Genomic DNA, 18,785 nt, shown 5'->3' with positions numbered 1-18,785 from the left:
TGGGAGCCATGAATTGCTGATTAAAAGCTTCCCAAAGGGAATGCCTTATGACAACACTTGGTTGGGTTGGAACACCACTTACTTGTTCACAGGCCAGGAAGACTACAACGTCACCCTTCTCACCCGAGCGGTGGATTTCAAAGATAAGGCGCAAAACAGACTCGAAAGAATCCTTCGGGGCCCCGCTGAGGTACACAACCTCCACCGGGTGCTTGTTTTTCACTTCTATGAGAGGCACATTTCCGTAGTAGGAACTGAGTTTGCTGAGGAGGAGAGGCGCGCAGTTAACTATGAGCTTCAGTTCGGGCCGTGCCAGTAGCACATCCTTAAGAAGTCCAAGCAGCACATCAGTGGCCATGCTTCTTTCGTGGACGTCGTCCAGGATGATGACCCCGTAGTTACCCAGAAAAGGATTGGACATCATCTCTCTCTGCAGCATCTCATCAGTGCAGTACCTGCAAAGAACGCACGCTCAAGTCAGATAATTTGCCTGAGGCCACATAAGGGGCTCCCTAAAATACACTCCACGCCCTGCCTGTCCTTCTTTGTGGCACTGGTGAGTGTTTTCTTGGAGCCCAGATTCCTTTGTGGTGACAGAATATGTAGGGCCACAACACAAAATACCACATAAACGCATTTTAAATGTCCTTTGTACATGCTCCACGTCTCCTCAAGGATCATCACAGAAGGCCTGCTAAGAGGCCGCTACTTACACAGAGCTGTGTAACTAAAGATCATTGCAACTGAGTGCCCTGCTGTCACCACAGCTTAGTGATTTAATACACTGTTTTCTAGGAGCCTTTGAGTTTTTACAAAAGTTTTTTTTAATGTTTTTTAAGACGGGGGTTTCTCTGTGTAGCCCTAGCTGTCCTAGACTTGCTTTGTAGACCAAGCTGGCCTTGAACTCACAAAGATCTCCCTGCCTCTGCCTCCGGATTGCTGGGATTAAAGGCGTGCACTACCACGCCTGGCTCTTTGAGATGTTTTTAGGATAAAAAAATTCTAAAGGCCCCATGATAGCGAGCCACTACACAAAGATTTCATTCTGATACTATTTATTTATGCACACAAATTACTGCTTGAAGGCAGTTTTATGAATTCTCCACCTATGCCAGCACTTAAGACTGAGGTCTCAAAGCTGGAGAGATGGCTCAGAGGTTGAGAGCACTGGCTGCTTTTCCAGAGGTCCTGAGTTCAATTCCCAGCAACCACATGGTGGCTCACAACCATCTATAATGAGATCTGGTGCCCTCTCCTGGCATGCAGGTGTACATGCAGGCAGAGCACTATATACATAATAAACAAACATTTTAAAAAAGAAAAAGAAAAAAGAAAAGACTGAGGGGATTGGATGAGTCTGCTGGCAATGCTGGCCCTTGGCTGATATTTAGCTCAGATTTGGGGACGAGCTTCCACCCTGCTGCAAACTGACAAGGGTAATTGCCTCGGTTTAGGGCTCATGTGAATGTGTGTTTTCCTCTGGGGAGCCTGCAAACTTGGGACATCCTGGACAAAGGGTGCTTACTGGCTAGCTCTTAGTCACAACCCTGAGAACTGCAGAGTCCTGTTGAGTTTCCCTGGCAGGACACCTTACACACATCCCAGGTCACTGCTGGGGAATTCCAGTGTGTTTAGCTCCAGGGACTGGGGACAGACATTTTGTTTTGTTTTTCGAGACAGAGTTTCTCTGTGTTAACAGCCTTATGTAGGCTCAATTTTCTTAACAAATGTATTTTATTACGAACTTATTTACCGAGAGTACCTCACTTACAACCCGACTAACCTAAACAATAGGAAAAGAGGATTAAGGAACACAATAACAAAACTGTAAGGATATCACATCCAAGGAATGATTCTTTGCATAATCAGCAAGACTTCTTCTGCTGGAGCCTGGAGTAACCAGAACCCGGAACCTCAGCAGGAGCCTGGAGCCCCGAAGCCTTCCCTCGAGTGGTTCTCTCCAGGAGCATCTCAAAGTGGAGTGATGAACAGCTAAAACTATCCCAAGTCTCCCAAGGCCCTGCCTCCAGTTTTGGTCTCATTTATATCTCTCCCAGAGTCTGTTCACGGATCTTTTCAGCTGGCAACAATCAATCTCCTGCACTAGGTGGTTTGTTTTCTAGTGGATTAAAATCACCTGTTCTCTCACAAGACCGTTCCCCATCCCACACTTGGGATCATAACAAATCATAACAAAAACAGGTTTATTTCTCCTTCAGTCTTAACTGTCCAGGCTGGCCTTGAACTCACAGAGATCCCCCTGCATCTGCCTCCCCAAGTGCTGGGATTAAAAGGTGTGCACCACCATACCCAGCTCAAAGGGGACAGATTCTTGAAGGTTGCACGTTCTTCCTCTGAGGAGCAGCACCCCATTTACTGTTTCACTTGGCTGGCTTTGTCTGCTTTCACTGTGCTGAACTTCAGTTGTGTGGAGACTGCGCTCTGAATGCAGTAAAGCCCTAGGACAACCCAAACCTGGTAAACAGGGGACCCGGACACAGAGCTCAATAGCCTTCCAAGGGAGAGTGGAGAGAATGGAAGCAAGCATTTTCCGTTAGTTCCTAGTATATGTGGGCCCTGGACCAATACATACACTTCTCATTTCACCTTCAGAATAAATCCTGAAGGCAGATGCTGCTCCTTATATTTATAAATCAAGAAAAAGGGCCAAGAGTTTAAGTACTCAGGAAAGGGTCATGAAGCTACGGTCAAGCTCAAGGTTTGTTGTTGTTGTTGTTGTTGTTGTTGTTTTTTATCATTTGTTTGTTTTTTGAGGCAGGGTCTCACTACATAGCCATGGCTTGCCTGGAACTCACAGTGTAGCCCAGGTTAACCTCAAACTTCCTACCACACTCAAGAAATAAAGGTATACACCACCATGTCCAGCTTAGGCTTAAGATTTGAACCAAATGATGTATCATATCTGATGTTGTTATCAGATCACAGCCTTCCTCCTCCACCTCCAGGATTGGGTGGAAAGATTTCACATTTGGTTCTTCCTCTCACTTTATGAGAACAAAGCTTTACTCTTTGCCTTTCTGTTCATACAGACTCATCCTGTGTCTTCTCAAATGAGCAGTATCAGATTGTGGGCCCTTCCTAAACAAGAAATGGTAAAACCTAAGAGTGGAGTTTTCCTGAGTACAATATTATTGCATTTTATGCAAGATGCTGATAATGCATCCAAAATCTAGCTTTCCAGTCATCTTCCTCAGAGGTTAACTAGGACACGGTCACCTAAGCTACTTTTGCCCTATTTCAAAGCAAATTATGTTTATGTCTGCTCCTTTCATGTCACAAATACAATTCTGTATTGTTTCAGCAAAACTCAGCTCAGCACCCATCTACTCAACACTCAGCTTTCTCAAAGCCATGCTTTCTGTAACGTGAAGGAGGCATGAGTTATGTAAATATATCCAGATTTGGTTAAAAGGTGAGAGATTGCATATTTGACCAGGTCCTCTGGATGGGGAGACCTGGTGGCACTCAGAGGAAGGATGGCAGGCTACCAAGAAGAGACTTGATACCCTATGAGCATATAAAGGGGGAGGAAATCCCCCTCAGGAACAGTCATAGGGGAGGGCAGTAAGGGGAAAATGGGAGGGAGGGAAGAATGGGAGGATACAAGGGATGGGATAACCACTGAGATGAACAAGAATAAATTAAAAAAAAAAGTGAGGGATTGGTGGGCTAATTAAAACTCTGCTAGACTAAGTAGGATGACTCAGTACTTACAGAATCACAAACCTTCAGCTTTTCCCCCACAACACAAAGCCCCCCTCTCCCTCCCTCCCCGCCTCCTCCCTCCCTTCTTTCATTCACCATGTAGCCCTTGCTGGCCGGAAGCTCACTATGTAGACTATCCTAGCCTCAGGGGTCCACCTGCCCACCTGCCGCTGCCTCTTGAGTTCTTTCTTTCTTTCTTTTTTTAAAGGTTTATTTATTTATTTACTATGTATACAGTGTTCTGCCTGCACACAACTACACGCTAGACAAGGGCACCAGATTTCATTATAGATGGTTGTGAGCCACCATGTGGTTGCTGGCAATTGAACTCAGGACCTTTGGAAGAACAGCCAGTGCTCTTAACCTCTGAGCCATCTCTCCAGCCCCCAAGGAGCTGTCTTGAGTTCTGGGATTAAATGTGTATGCCACCAAACTTGGTAAGATTAATTTCTCATTTTCACATTAATAAGATCCCATGTGAACAATGCTTTAATAAATGTTATCATAGTAACTATATAGATATGCTGTCAGTGTAATAGGTAATGTAACACAGTTGGCACCTTAAATTCTCAAGACTTGTAAGAGCCAAGAATAACATATTAAGAAGTTGTATTATATTTGTACCTTCTGAAATGTTTTATACTGAGTTTGACTCTAATGAAAACTGCAGAGGTTTAAGATCCACATCTGCTACACAGGAGACCCACTGCACAGGAGACTGTGGCATGCAGAGAAGAAAACACTTTTAGGTATGCAGTACTTAGGTGTCTACTATCTAGAAAGATCAGGAAAAAAGCTTAAAGAGCTAAATTTTTAAAAAATACCGTTAAAAAAGCAGCAAAAGGAAGGAAGGAAAAATTATACTTGCTTTGTTTTGTTGGTTTTTTTTTGTTTATTTGTTTTGTTTTTTGACACAGGGTTTCTTCTGTGTAATATTGGCTGTCCTAGACTCGCTTTGTAGACTAGGCTGGCCTCGAACTCAGGGAGCCACCTGTCTCTGCCTCCTGAGTGCTGGGATTAAAGGCAAGCACCACTACACCCAGCTGAAAAATTATCTTAAGAAAAAAGATTTATTTATTATTTATAAAGTATTTTGCTTGCATGTACACCTGCACACCAGAAGAAGGCACCAGCTCTCATTATAGTTGGTTGTGAGCCACTATGTGGTTGTTGGGAATTGAACCCAGGACCTTTGGAAGAGCAGACAGTGCTCTTAACCCCTGAGCCATCCTTCTAGCCCTGGAAGGAAAAATTATCTTAACCAGGTATCTATGATAAGCCCAGTAGGGTTACACAGAAAACAAAAAAAAGTAAGACTGGATACAGAAGACTAGCTTCTTTACTTAGTAATTACCTTTAGAGCTCCTGATTGAAGGGCTGGCAATGTAGCTCAGTGGAGAGCACTTGCCCAGCATGTGCAAGGCCCTGGCCCAACATCATTAAGACACATTATTTGGTTTAATTCACCCTTCAATCTGAGGGCACTCAAAATCAGCTCGCCTACCTCTCCAGGAAAACACAACTGTCTCTGGAAACAATCCTAAAGATATAATTACAGATTTAATTATAATCATAAACTAATCAGCACCCACACGATGCTTCAGGCCTATGTCTTCAGTCATTTACTCCTTACAGCCCTCTGAGCAGCTACTGGTTTTATGGATGAGGAGAGCTGAACAGAGAGAGCTCTGGGAGGAAGCTACCCAGAGTACCCGCCAGAAAGCAGGAGACACTGGCCACACGGCTATGAGGCAGGCAGGCTCTGGGAGGAACGGAGGGTATACTGTAGAGGCTTTTCAATCTTTGGACCACCCTGAGGCTCGGACCCTACCCTGTGTCCTGCTAACAAGTTCTTACAGGGAAGATATGGACTTGAAAAGATAGGCAGTCCAGTAGCAGCAAAGAACAGACCCTGCAGTAGGCAGAACATTCCATTTACATGAGCCACAGCTTACCCCAAGCCCCAGGGCTCCTACTCAGAAAGCTTTAGCACGGAAACACTTTAGCACAGAAACTCAGTCCTTCCTCTGCCTGACAGAATCCTGTGCTTAATCCCATGAAAACCAAGTCCAAATCATACTGATGTTTAAAAAAGTAAGGCATGTTCTGCTACCCTCTTACAAGGATAGGAGATCCCACTTTCTGTACCTCTGTGACTTTAGTAATAACAACGGAAGATTATGATTTCATTAACATAAAAGCCATTACATCCAAGAGGTCTTTCTAAAGTCTTTCAAAGTCTAGATGCAGTGACTGCAGAACTTAGTTGCAGCATTATTCAATTAAAAGAGACAATTCAAAAGGTCACTCTAAAGAGTGAAAAATAAAGGGAGTATAGGTGGGGGTGGGGGTGGGGCAAAGGCAGGAGGACTAAGAGCTTTGGGCCAGCCTTGGCTACAGAGTGAGACTTTCTCAACACCTCTCCTAAGTCAAAAGTAGTGAATGAAAATGCTAAGCATAAGCACCTTCCCGCTTCCTGTTGTTTCTTTTCTCCTGTTTAACCAATCTTCAACTAGTGTGTGAGCTCCTAAGAGGCAAGGAGGGGGTGCTTTTCTTCTCCATGTGTCCTGTATATAGTAGGTAAGTTATAAGCATGTGTACACCCACCAGCTCCATGCACTGTGAATTTCACAAAGGTAAAAGGACCTTAAGAACCTTATTTAGGTCAAGGTGTTACTGGCTCCGACATGTCAGTATGAGTCACAATCAGAATGAGTCACAAGGGTGTCGGGCTAGGGCAATACTCCATCCTCTCACCACTGAGCTAGGGGACATCCTCCATGGGACAAGCACGTCAGAGGCGGGGCCAGCAGTATGCAGAACGCCATCCCTGCCCCGTGGCTCTGAAGCACCACTACTCAATGGAAGTGCCACACACAGCATGGCGCTGAAGGAGTTACGGGTATGCAGGTATTCTGGCCCTGAAAGCAGTATATTCCAATCTCTTGAACTCCTAGAGGGGGAGTCAGTGCCCAGTGCTCCTGAAACCCACAGGGAGGTCACCCCTGGCTGGAAGAGCTCTGGCCACTCCTCTCAGGGTGGGAGAGGCACAGGCACTGGCATGGCTGTGAGGGTGAGAAGCTACTTTTCCAATTCTCCCACTTCAGTGTTCTCTTTCCTACTTTCGGTCATGCCCTTGGTAACCTCTGTTAAAGAAAGCCAAACACGAGTATCTGATAACATGACTTCCTGCAGCCTCGAAGGCAGCTCCTTGGGGGCTGGAGAGATGGCTCAGAGGTTAAGAGCAATGCCTGCCCTTCCAAAGGTCCTGAGTTCAATTCCTAGCAACCACATGGTGGCTCACAACCATCTACAGTGAAATCTGGTGCCCTCTTCTGGCCAGCATGCCTACATGCAGGCAGAACACTGTATACATAATAAATAAATGACTCTGATGCCCACCTCTACAAGGTCAGGGAAGCCTCCCTAGCACAGGTGACCCTTGCACTGAGTTTTGAGTGACTGGAAAGAACCGGCCAATCCCAGAAGAGGCACAGACAGGCCAAATGCAGTGCTGGGGAGACAGGCATAAGGTATGGAGGTGTGGGAACATGGGCACCACACAGGGCTGCAGGGAGCCACACGGCCAGCACATGGCCAGTACACGGCCAGCGGCGATGGACTCACCAGGAGGGACAGCTCTCTAAGCACACGGTGGGAAGAAGGTCTTGGGTGAAACTAACAAGTTGTAATTCCCCCTGAGGATTATAATCATGGAAGTTTAGACAAGAAACAACGGAGGCTACCAGGGAGGGAAGACAAGGGGTGTGCGTCAGGCTAGAGAGGGCAGTTATTACATCATGGCTGCTTGGCATGTAAAAGGCAAGGCCAACGCTCTGTGGCCTGCAGAAGCCAAGCCAAGAGGCCCCTAGCCCGAGATGAGGCGCCTGCATACAAACCTCAGGATTGTTTCACTGGTGCAGCAGTTCTCAAAAGGAATCACGTAGCCAACCTCATGACCAATATTAACATCCATCTCGTCGGCCACCCGCAGGGCCAGCTGGACCGCCGTCTGCTTGTGGACCTGTGTGCATATCACGCCCCCATGCTGGTAGTGGATGGAAAGGCAATATTCAGCACACCACTGAGGAACCTTCGACAGGGAAAAATGACACAGGATCAGCCCCTGCTCGGAAAGACAACCAAACTCCAAACACAGAGGAGCAGCTCTTTTTCATAGGAAGACCTTTTCTTTCACTAGTTAATTACCTGCGGACTGTGTTAAGCCTTAGTAGTGGAGCTCTGCGCAATCGATACTATGCACTCTAATCACTAGTACATGGAACTAAGAGCAGTTGGGTTTTATCAGAAATCGGAAACCATAAAGTTTTGACTTGCTGATTTTAGAAAGGCAGTTACGGTTGTGAAACAAGATGTTTAAACCAATGCCTCTTAAATGTTTTTATCAGGGATGTATTTGTTTTATGTGTATGAGTATTTCTGTTCGTGTGTGTGCACTATATGCATGCAGTGCCCTCCGAGGCCAGAAGAGGCAGCTGGGTCTCTGAGAAGTAGCGTTATAGATGGTGCAGGAGCAGAACCCAGGTGCTCTGCAAGTGCAGCAAGCACTCTCATCTGATGAGCAGTCTCTCCAGGCTCAACCTATGCCATTTTGAAAGACTCGTGTAGACACACAAAAATTTTTTTTTCTGGAAATAAGAAAGCCCAATCAAAAATACAACTTCATATGAGCTATTATGTTTTAAAGAATGTAGTAATAAGTAGCATATAAATAAAAAATAGCAACCCAAAATGAAAGCATTTACACTTAAATTTAAGCAATCATTGTATAACAATATCCAAACGAGCCTGCTTAACATCAAGCTGATATTTTGTCCCAGTTTATTATCTGAATATAATTAAAAAATCAACTCAGTAAGATAACCAACCAACTTGCCTAGAGTCAATTTCAAGCAAAGCTGATCTTTGGACATTTTATTGTCAAAATCCCTTTATCTAAACTGTATTATATAGCTGGAGCGGTGGCTCAGTAGTTAAAGCACTGGCTGCTCTTCAGAGGACCCGGGTTCGATTCCCACAGTAGCAGCTCACAACTGTCTGTGGTTCCGGTTCCAGGGGAATCTGGTGCCGTCTTCTGACCTCCATGGGCGCCGAGTATGTGGTGCAGAGGCATGCATGCAGGCAACACACCCACATAAAATAAAATTAAAAATTTAAAAACTAAAAATAAAAATGTGTTATGACCGAGTTTTAATCAAGGTCATTTGTGCAGTAATTATAGAAGGTACCAAATTCATTTTGTCAACTATGATCTTATGTCACTGTTAATAAATTTTGTATTGTTTTGTTTTTTGAGGTTTCTCTGTGCAGTCCTGGCTGTCCTGGACTCATGTTCTAGACCAGGCTGGTGTTGAACTCACAGAGGTCTGCCTGCTACTGTCTCCAGAGCGCAGGGACTAAAGACGTGTGCCACCACCACCTAGTCCAACAGTGTTTTTAAAACTGATTTGGGTAGTAAAAACCTGTTAACGTTTTAAAATTACCTTGACATTGCTATTGAGACTCATAATGGAATTGTTAGATTCTTGTAATAATTTGAAACTGTTAACAATTCCAAAATGGGCTGGCCACAAACTTGCCATGACTAAAGACACAAATGCAATCCTTCTACATTAAGGGGCCAGCCTTGTCAATAGGCTGAAAATTATCAGTTATTATTTATTTGCTGCTTACTTTGCTCTATGAAAGAAAGTTTGAGCACTGAAGAAATCAAAATCAGGGTGTAACTCAGGAAGCAGCCAGGCACCCAGGGAGTCCCTGGCTGGCTGCTGAATGTTTTTCCTATGGTTTAGTTTCTGAGGAGAGAACTTCCATGTCTGAACATCTTCCATTTTAGGCTCACTGCTGTCCCCTCCTAGGTGAATTAGCTGACCATTCTCAGCTGGCAGGCCCTGGGTGGGGGTGGCGAGTGTGTGTGTGGGAGGATGCTTGACATCACAGAGCCACAGGCTCCTTTTCACCCCTGGGTCCTCCTCCCCCATAGACAATGAGCTGTGAGGGCAGAGACCCAGGTTCTTTATCACTGAGTTATCCCAATTATCAGTTAATATTTGTTAGCCAGGAAAAACAATTTCTTGTATTTTTTTCAGAACTTTCTGTGATTCTCAATAGTCTATCTTGAATTGTTTCAAAATGACTGGCCTAAACAGAAATTCATATAAAGTTCTGTTTCCTCCATTCCTTGGTGTAATGGTTAAACCTTCATGGTCAACTTGATAGGGTTTAAAATCGCCCAGAGCTGTCCGTGAGGGTATTTGTGGAAGGTTTAGCGAAGGAGGCAAGACCCAATGTGTGTAGAATATCATCCTATAGACTGAGGTCCTAGACTGAATAAAAAGGAAAAACGGGGGGGGGGGGGAGGAGGAAGGGGCCAGGGTGCATTTCACTCCATGGATAACACACCTCTGTGTGAGCATGAGGACCTGAGTTCATGCCCAGCATGTGACAAAGTGCTCCTGTGGGACACGCCAGCTACGAAGGCGGACAGACCTCCCTGGGCTTCCCAGGCAGTCTAGCCAAAGCGACAAGCTCCAGGTTTCTCTCTGCTCCCTGGCTGCACGCAGTATGAGCAGCTGCCTCAGGCTCCTGCCACCTTGAACTGTGAGCTGAAATAAACCCCACTTAGGCTGATTTTATTAGGTGTTTTGTCACCGCAACAAAAAGGTAACTAGTACACCTAACAAACCACTTGTATCCTTCCCTTTAAAGCTGATTTCTCTTGCTAGGCAGTGGTGGTGCACGCCTTTAATCCCAGCTCTTGGAAGGCAGAGGCAGGCAGATCTCTCTGAGTTCGAGGCCAGCCTGGTCTACAAAGCGAGTCCAGGACATCCAAGGCTACACAGAGAAACTCTGTCTAAAAAAAAAAAAAAATTCTCTTGCCAGGGTCCTCTACCTAGGGTTCCTAGCCAGGACCTCAAACAGGATTCTTTTGTAAACTGATTAAAGTAACCTTTTTAGCCATATGCCTTTAATCCCAGGAGTCAGGAGGCAGAGGCAGGCAATGGCCAGGGCTATACGCAGAAAAACCCTGTCTCAAAAAAGCAACAAACAAAACAAGTAACATTTTGAATCTTTTGTCTCCCCATATGGAACATCCATATTTGTGGCTTAATATTCAAGGAAAGACCTGACACACAGTATGGCTAAAACATATTTGAACAACTGTGAGACTCTGGTAACCAAGAAGATGGGGTTCCTCCGCTCTCTCAGTGCTCACAGGCTGGTGGGGGTGGGGGACAGGTGACTCTGGGACATAAAAAGACATTATAATAAAGGAGAAGAGGAAAGAATCTAAGGAGTCTCCGCTCGGCACCAAATACAGCTGGGTCGTTTATCACGAGAACAACAGGCAAAAGCCTCTAATAAACTCCATGTGCCCGGGAAAGAGACAGACAGTCCAGGACACCTCACTAAAACACTAGGGTAATGGGGAATTAACATGGACAGCACCTGAGCAGGTAATCTGCACGAATGGAGCCACAGAGCTGCATGGGAGTCCGCGGGAGGCAGGCCAGGGCGTGGCTCTAGAGTCTCAGAGCTGAAAGGGACCTTAGGAAGCCGTAGCCCTGACCTGGGAAGGGTCCTTCCACAGGTCAGATAAAACACCCAGTGGAGGAGGGAACACACACTTGCTTTGCTCAGAGTAGAGATGTTTACTTAGCAACCAAACTCACAGCTGAGCAGAAACCGCAACTAATTCCAGAGCCTAGAAGATGAGTCCATTACACTCGGATAATGACAGCATGCCTGTGCTGCAGTGCTCTCTCTCTCTGAACAGAAAAGGGAGGAGTCCTGGTGGTAAGATTCCTACCCTCATTGCCTCATTACTCTAGGCTAGCAGTTCTCAACCAGTAGGTCGTGACCCCTTTGGGGAGGGGGGGTATCAAACAACCCTTTCACAGGGGTCCCCTGGGACCATAGGAAAACACAGACATTTACACTCTGATTTGCAATGGTAGCAAAATTACAGTTATGAAGTAGCAATGAAAATAATAATGTTTGGAGGTCACGACTAAAGGGTGGCAGCACTAGGAAGGGAGAGAAGTGCTGCGCTAGGCAAACTAGGGGCCATTCTGAAGTGTAAGTCCTTGGCAAACGTCAAGCACTGCTGAAGAGCAGGAGTCAGACAAAGCCGGAATTCTGGCCATTTAATGACATCAAGGGACAGATGGAGCACTTTCTAAGAAAGCCTTGTATCTGTGTGTCTCTCTGCACTGGTGAACTCTGCCTACTGCTATGGTTAAGGCTCCTTGCTTGACTCTGTCGTTGCTCCAGGTAATGCTCACTGGGGGGAGGGGGCCACTTTCCGCTATCCCAGAGGACCCTTACGTGGTCATCTCACAGTCACCTTCAGAACAGAGGTCTCAGTCCTCGTTGCAGTTTTTCTTTGGACGTTCTTCCCTACCAGATGGTCCTGCTGTGGGCAGGCAAGGAGCCAAGTTGGATCTGTGAGAACCACATAGAGCTACATCTTTCCACAGCCTGCTGGGCTTGCTCTCTTTGGGGAAAGGAACTCTGAGATACTGTGTGACAACAATGCTACTAAGCATGTGGCAAAAGCTGTGCAGTACAGTGGAGGGAAAATAGGACACTGCGCTTTCACCACATGAACAGGAAAACTCTGTTCAAAGCAGCAGTAGAAACACCCATGGCCAGATACCTGCTCTAGAAATTCCCACCAGCTGGAAAAAAATCATACAGAATGCATCTATCCAATTACCATGTTTTCTCAATCCATTTTCTTTTGGTTTTTCAAGACAGGGTTTCTCTGTGTAGCCTTGGCTGTCCTGAACTCCTTTATATATCAGGCTGGCCTTGAACTCACAGCGATCCGCCTGCCTCTGCTTCCCAGAGTGCTGGGATTACAGGTGTGCGCCACCATGACTGGCTTTCTCCATCTATTTTCTAAAAGTGGTTTTGTGAACTGTCAGACGTGCCAACTGTGTAAAAGCCCTTGAAGCAAGGCATGCCTTCTACTCTGCCCAAAGCCTCACCTGCTTCCAGGACTCCTGGGCTAGGAGTAAGTGTCAGGGTAGACAGCAGGAATGTGTGTCTCTGGACTGGAGGCAATGAGAGAGGTGGGTAACGCTAATTTCCACTGGCTCTGTGGCCTTCTCTTACTGACTGGTGCTCTCTTCCAGTGCAAATTCAGGTGAAACAAAAAGGTTCCAGCATAGCACATACAAGAGCCCGGGCTGTGGGATTCTGGGAGACCTGAGGTCAGCTGCACAGATTCCTGCAAGAATCTACCAGCCAAATCCAGACCAGAACCCAGAGCAGCAGCACTGTGTGTGGCCTCATCTGGCAAGATGACATCTACCAGAGGCGCTGGTGTGGAGCTGTCTTGCCCTTTCCATCAGCTGCTACAGAGCATTTATCCATATCAACACTGGAAAAAGAGCAAGAAGGCCCCTGTGAGAGAAAATGACCACTGTCCCATGGAACACTCCCTGGCCCCAGGTCTGCAAGTCCTTGCTGGTGTCTCTAGCCTGGGCTGCAGGAAAGCCTCCTTCACATCTTCCCCTAGAGTCCCAAGGACATCACTCCTGCAGAACACCAGTCTCTTCAGTATCAAGATAACCAGACTTCCTTTCTCTGACGGAGTCCTGAGGACTCGCCATCTACCCAAAGACGGGAGTCTCTCCACGTGACCCGTGCAGAGTGGCCATGGAGCTGACTCCCAAAGCGGCTCACTCTGCCGATGCCAGCGAGTAAGTCAGAGCACTTGACAGTGGAGGGTGCTTGTGAGTTCTGAGTCACACATCCGCATATTTGGCCTTTGCATGTGCATAGGTCAAATCTTCCAGCAGAGAATAGTGGACAGGGATACCAGGCCAAGATTAGGGACAGTTAACATCACCAGCGTCTTAAACCAACTCTTAGCTGTTTTGTGCCTTGTCATGTCATGACCCCTCTGACTCTTGGGGCATTAGGGGGGAAAGCTGGAGAAAACACAGCAGTGGCTCTAGAAATGCTTTTCCTCCCTTCCGGCTTTCCTCAGACTATTCCAAAACAGTGATAGGAAGAGGCTCTGTGGAAGGGTGAGAAGTTGTCTTTCTCTTCCCAGGGCAGTCACTAAGCTGCCCCCTTAACATCTGCACCACAAAGGGAAGGCAGTGTTAGGAGCTTTGACTCTGAAGGTAAGTTTTTCTTTGAAAGACTTAAAATTGTAGGGAACAAAAAGAGAGCCTTGGAAACAAAACAAAACAGGTTACTTTCAGAATTTAGTAAACAACAAATGAATATACCCATTTTGTCTTAATTTGAATACAATTTGATTTCTTTAAAGCAGCCTTAGCTGTCCTGGACTTCCTTTGTAGACCAGGCTGGCCTTGAACTCACAGAGATCTACCTGCCTCTGCTTCCCTGAGTGCTGGACCATCACACCCAGCAAAAATAAGATTTTATTTTATTTATTTATTTATTTTATGAGACAGAGTTTCTCTGTGTAGCCTTGGCTGTCCTGGACTCACTTTGTAGACCAGGTTGGCCTTGACCTCACAGTGCTGCCTGCCTCTGCCTCGCTGAGTAAGGGATTAAAGGCTCACACCACCAAACCTGGCTAAAAACAAGATTTTTAAAAGATAAACTTTAAAATATAAATTTTCATCTGGCTACAAACACCAGAAGAAAAATCCATTTAGTTCTTATAATGAATTAAAGTAAATTGATTTAAAAACAAACAAAAAACCATGCCTCATCAGAGTGTGAATAATACATCATAATAAATTCTTGACATTGGCAGTTATAAACCAGATAGAAACCATTAGTGCCCAGCTCTCCTCTCTCCAAAGGACACTAAGGAGACACGGAAGAGGCGGGCACAGTGTGGGTGTTCTTTTCAGCCAACTCAGATTGCAAGGTTCAGCTGTGCAACTTGAGCCAGCACATTGTCAGAGGCTTCCGGGCCACAGTTCCGTCATCTGAAAAGGCTCTGTGCTTCTCTCACCAGACACTCTCCATGGTCTATTCTAATTGTTTCAGCATAAGAATCTACGGTGTAAAACACAGACCTTACTTGAGCCAAAAGCTGAAGTTCAAACACAACAAGCTGGACAGAAGTGTTCAGTAACCGTCTGTCCTTGGAGCTCAGGACCCACCCCCAGGACGATTATACTTGCAACAAAGCACTACCTTCTGCCCAATTCACAAATCCTCCTTGGCTCACATCAATACTGGGAACATTTGTACTCCCAAATTTATATTTTTAGCATGCTAGAAATCAAACCTAGGCCTCAGACGTTTTTGGCAAGTGCTGCGTCACGAGCCACACTCCTAGCTGCCACATCCACCCTTCACAGCCTCCTTCTTTCCTCTCTACGCAGTCGCAGGCCTGGATGGTATCTGCCCATTCTGGTATTTTCTTCTGCAAGGCAAACCAGGATTTCTGCTGGGCATGGTGGCATATACTCATAAGCCCAGTACTGGCAGGTAGAATCCGAATCCTGGCAGGCAGCAGGACCAGGCATCCAACGACAGCCTGGGCTACAGGCTGACCTTTTCTCCAAAATAAATGAAAGAGGAGAGGAGACAGATTCATTGTGTCTTTGGTTTCTGAGCTCAGCCAGCTTCAAACATAACAACAGCCGTGCAGGCTGGAGAGATGCTCAGCAGTGAAGAGTACTGGCTGCTCTTCAGAGGGCCTGGGTTTAGTTCTAGGCATCCACATGGCGGCTTGCAAGCATCCTTAACTTCAGTTTTAGATCTGGCACCCTCTTCTGGTCTCCTTGGGTACCAAGCACACACATGGTGCAGACATACATGTAGGCCAAACACTCAAAGATGCAAAATTAAAATAATCAAAAAACTTAAAAAAAAAAAAAAAGAAGGAAGGAAGGAAAGAAAAGGTGCTGGTTATGGTGTGCACCTTTAATCCCAGAACTTGGGAGGCAGAGACAGTGGATCACTGTGAGTTCGAGGCCAGCCTGGTCTACAAAGCAAATCCAAAACAAAAACAAGGCTACACAGAGAAACTGTCTCGAAAAACAAACCAAACCAAAACCAAAACAAAAACAAAAATACAAAAAAAAAAAAAAACCAAAATAAAACAAAACAACCCCCCCCCCAAAAAAAAAAAAGGCCAGCACAGCCAGGTGTTTAGGTTATCCCCATTGAAATGTGAACCAACATCAAGGGTGATCCTCTAAACCCAGGCAGGGAAATAACTAACTCCGACTTCATCTTCTAACACCTCATCTACTGATGTAGTTTACGTAAACTCCAGTTTCCTGTGTGTAAAAACCAAGGCTGGTTTACAGCACCCGAGTTGCTAGTGCTCTTTTTGTTTGGTCGCAACATTTCACACAGGCAAGGCCGCAGGCCTCTCCTACGGGTCCTCACCTGAGAGCTCTTGCCACACTTGGCATCTCCTGACACGACCACAATCTGATTCTGCAGCAGGCTCTCCATGAAGGAGTATTTTTCTTTCCATATTGGAAGCTCTTCTCTCTCTTTCAACAGTTTATAATATCGCGAAGAGTACGGCAAGCCATCGAAGGGGTTCAGCTCCAGATCCTCGCAGGCCAGGACCCCGTCCTCGTCGCCATCGCTGGAATCTAAGGATTCGGGAAAATAGCGTTTTTCTGGGGAGGAGTTTGGATGCTCCAGTTCCTCTTCGTCCATTTCTTCCCACGGTGCGCTCAGGCCGTTCACATTCCACGGTCCAGTTCCCCCTTCAGCAGCCCATTGCAGACGGTGTGCGGCCCGCTCACACACTCAGCCGGGCTCCCAGGCCCAGGTCGGGGTTTCAGCAAGTTAATTCCTCAAACCCGTGTCCGTGGTTGCCGGGTTACCCCCTGTGCCGGCTCACTTCAGCGCTCGTGGTCTGCTAAATGGCTTTCCACAAACCACACTAAAAACAAACACATGGAAGATGAATGTAAAACCGGCTAACTTACAGGAAGTTAAAAACAGAAAACGTAGACACACACAAACATTCAGCCCTTTCGGCTAACTAGCTACTGTTTGTCCCGGCTGCTGCCTGTTTCACACCGGCTCTCACAGGAGCCTGCAGCTTTGGAAACCAATCCTCGCCGAGCCTGGTGCTCTCTCCCTGACCTCTGTCCAGGCCTCCGCAGCTCGGTAGCTGTGAATGGAAAGCAACAGGGAGGCTGATCAGAATTGTGAGGCTAATCAGTCACGTGGCCACCTAATCCCAGGACAAAGAGGCATGGACTTTTACAAAGGAGTGCCAGCCAGGAGAGTGGTCCCCAAACACCAGCAAAAGTTTCCTATTACCCAGCATGCCTCGGGTGAAAAGGACCTTTTAAGAAACCCGACTTTGCTCATGCCGGTTTAGAAATCCCAGAGAGTGAAGTGAATTTATTATTATTTCTTTTATCTTTTTCTAATAAAGCTATTGTCTAATTAAATCAGAACTCTCTGGCATTCTTCTTGAGATTCCTGAGTTTGAAGCCCAACAAGCCAGCGTCAAAATAATAAAAGATGCCTAGGGAAAGAAAGGTAAGACTCACACCAAGGACATATCCTTTACATGTCAAGTGAGACATCTTTTTCTTCCTTCTCCAGTTACTAGCGATTAACAGGGGGAAATAAGCCAATTGGTGATGCTTGGGAAAGTCCCTTCTCATATGAGCCTGGGGTTAATTTAAAACAAAACAAAACAAAACAAACAAACATGGAAAATGCAAGTTAAAAGACCAAGTCATAAAACAAGTCTAACAGTACCCCTGTACTTTACTCTCTTCACATCGCTGTGCTACCTGAACTACTGTTTACAGGGTGAGCCTTCCGCTTCTTCATGGGCTGGCCCCTCACTCATACGGAGGAAAAAGAGATCTGCCCACTGGCCCAGTAGATGCCAGGAAGCCAGTCACTCAAGAAGGATCTGTCCTGCGCTAGGCACAGGGCATACATAGGGCAGAGGGCAGGGGGTTTGGGGACTGGCCACTTTCCAGCTGTGTCTAACTGAGTAGGGTTCTGAAAAAAATGCATCCCGTTCCTCAACTAAAATAGAATCACAATATTGCATAATACAAACACAGGATGACAGCATGGCCTCTCTTCCGTTCCTGGCTCTGACGGGGTGAGATGATACCCCAGACAGCTGCAGGAACCGAGGCAGTGGCACAGCAGGCAGGCGGAATCTGAAGTCAGCGAGTCTAAGCAGCAGCCCCTGCTGAGAAGCCGAGGTCCAATCTTAGGCCCACATTTTCTTTTGTTCTAATTGGAATCACATCTCAGGGTTCTCGTTCACCCTTGTAATACTTTTAAATTAAGCTGTTGTTACACCATATCCCTGATTGCCTTAGGAACTACTTCTTACCCATTTTACTTAAAAAAAAAAAAAAAAGCCTAAGAGACTGGAGAGAGCACTGGCTATCTTCCAGAGAGCCTGGGGCTTATTCCCAGCAACCACATCGTGGCTCACAAACAGCTATAATGAGATTTTGTGCCCTCTTCTGGTGTGCAAGAGTACATGTAGACAGAATACCATATACATAATAAATGAATCTTTAAAAATAAAAATTAAGCCGGACTCTGTGGCATATGCCTGTAATCCCAGCACTCAGGGAGGCAGAGGCTGGCACATCTCTGTGAGTTCGAGGCCAGCTTGGTCTCTACAAATCGAGTCCAGGACAGTTAAGGCTACACAGAGAAACCCTGTCTTGAAAAACCAAAACCAAACCAAACAAACAAACAAATAAAAAAAATAAATTAAAAGGCATAGCACAGCTACCATCTTTACCAAATACGTTTCTGTTCATTTATGGTATGCCCTTCAGGGTGATCAGTGAAGTCTCACAAAGCTCGAGCCACATGTCTGCTGCCCATGCTGAAGGGTGATGACTAGGGCTTCGTGACTATGGAGATGGAATGGTATTAGTCTACCATTAGTCCTCTTAACAGACACTGCACCTGACCTAACTTCCTGTTTCCATTAAGCAAGTCTTGGAATGCACTTACGCTACTCAACAGGTCACCCAGAGCTAAGGATGTCATCAGCTGGCACCTGGAGTCTGCAGCAGGGACTCCCCGGCTCTGCCCAGGCCCACCTAACTGATGTCACCTCACTCATG

At 46.1% G+C, this 18,785-nt stretch overlaps 1 protein-coding gene across 3 annotated transcripts in view; it reads right to left on the bottom strand.

The window, feature by feature from the left end:
* Positions 1-18,785, bottom strand: part of DHX32 (DEAH-box helicase 32 (putative)) — a 62,939-nt gene that overhangs the window by 20,490 nt on the left and 23,664 nt on the right. For all 3 annotated transcript variants that reach the window (XM_084751180.1, XM_084751181.1, XM_084751179.1), the window contains 3 exons: positions 16,087-16,597; positions 7,626-7,819; positions 83-455 (listed from right to left, as the gene is read on the bottom strand). In XM_084751180.1, the coding sequence (XP_084607306.1) occupies positions 83-455; positions 7,626-7,819; positions 16,087-16,368 (849 nt within the window). In that variant the 5' untranslated portion in view covers positions 16,369-16,597. The remainder of the gene's footprint in view (positions 1-82; positions 456-7,625; positions 7,820-16,086; positions 16,598-18,785) is intronic.

The sequence above is a fragment of the Acomys minous genome, assembly GCF_964271855.1.
Source record: "Acomys minous genome assembly, chromosome: 2".
NCBI lineage: Eukaryota > Metazoa > Chordata > Mammalia > Rodentia > Muridae > Acomys > Acomys minous.
Note: the sequence above shows the minus strand (reverse complement) of the source record. Positions and strands in the feature narration are given on the sequence as shown.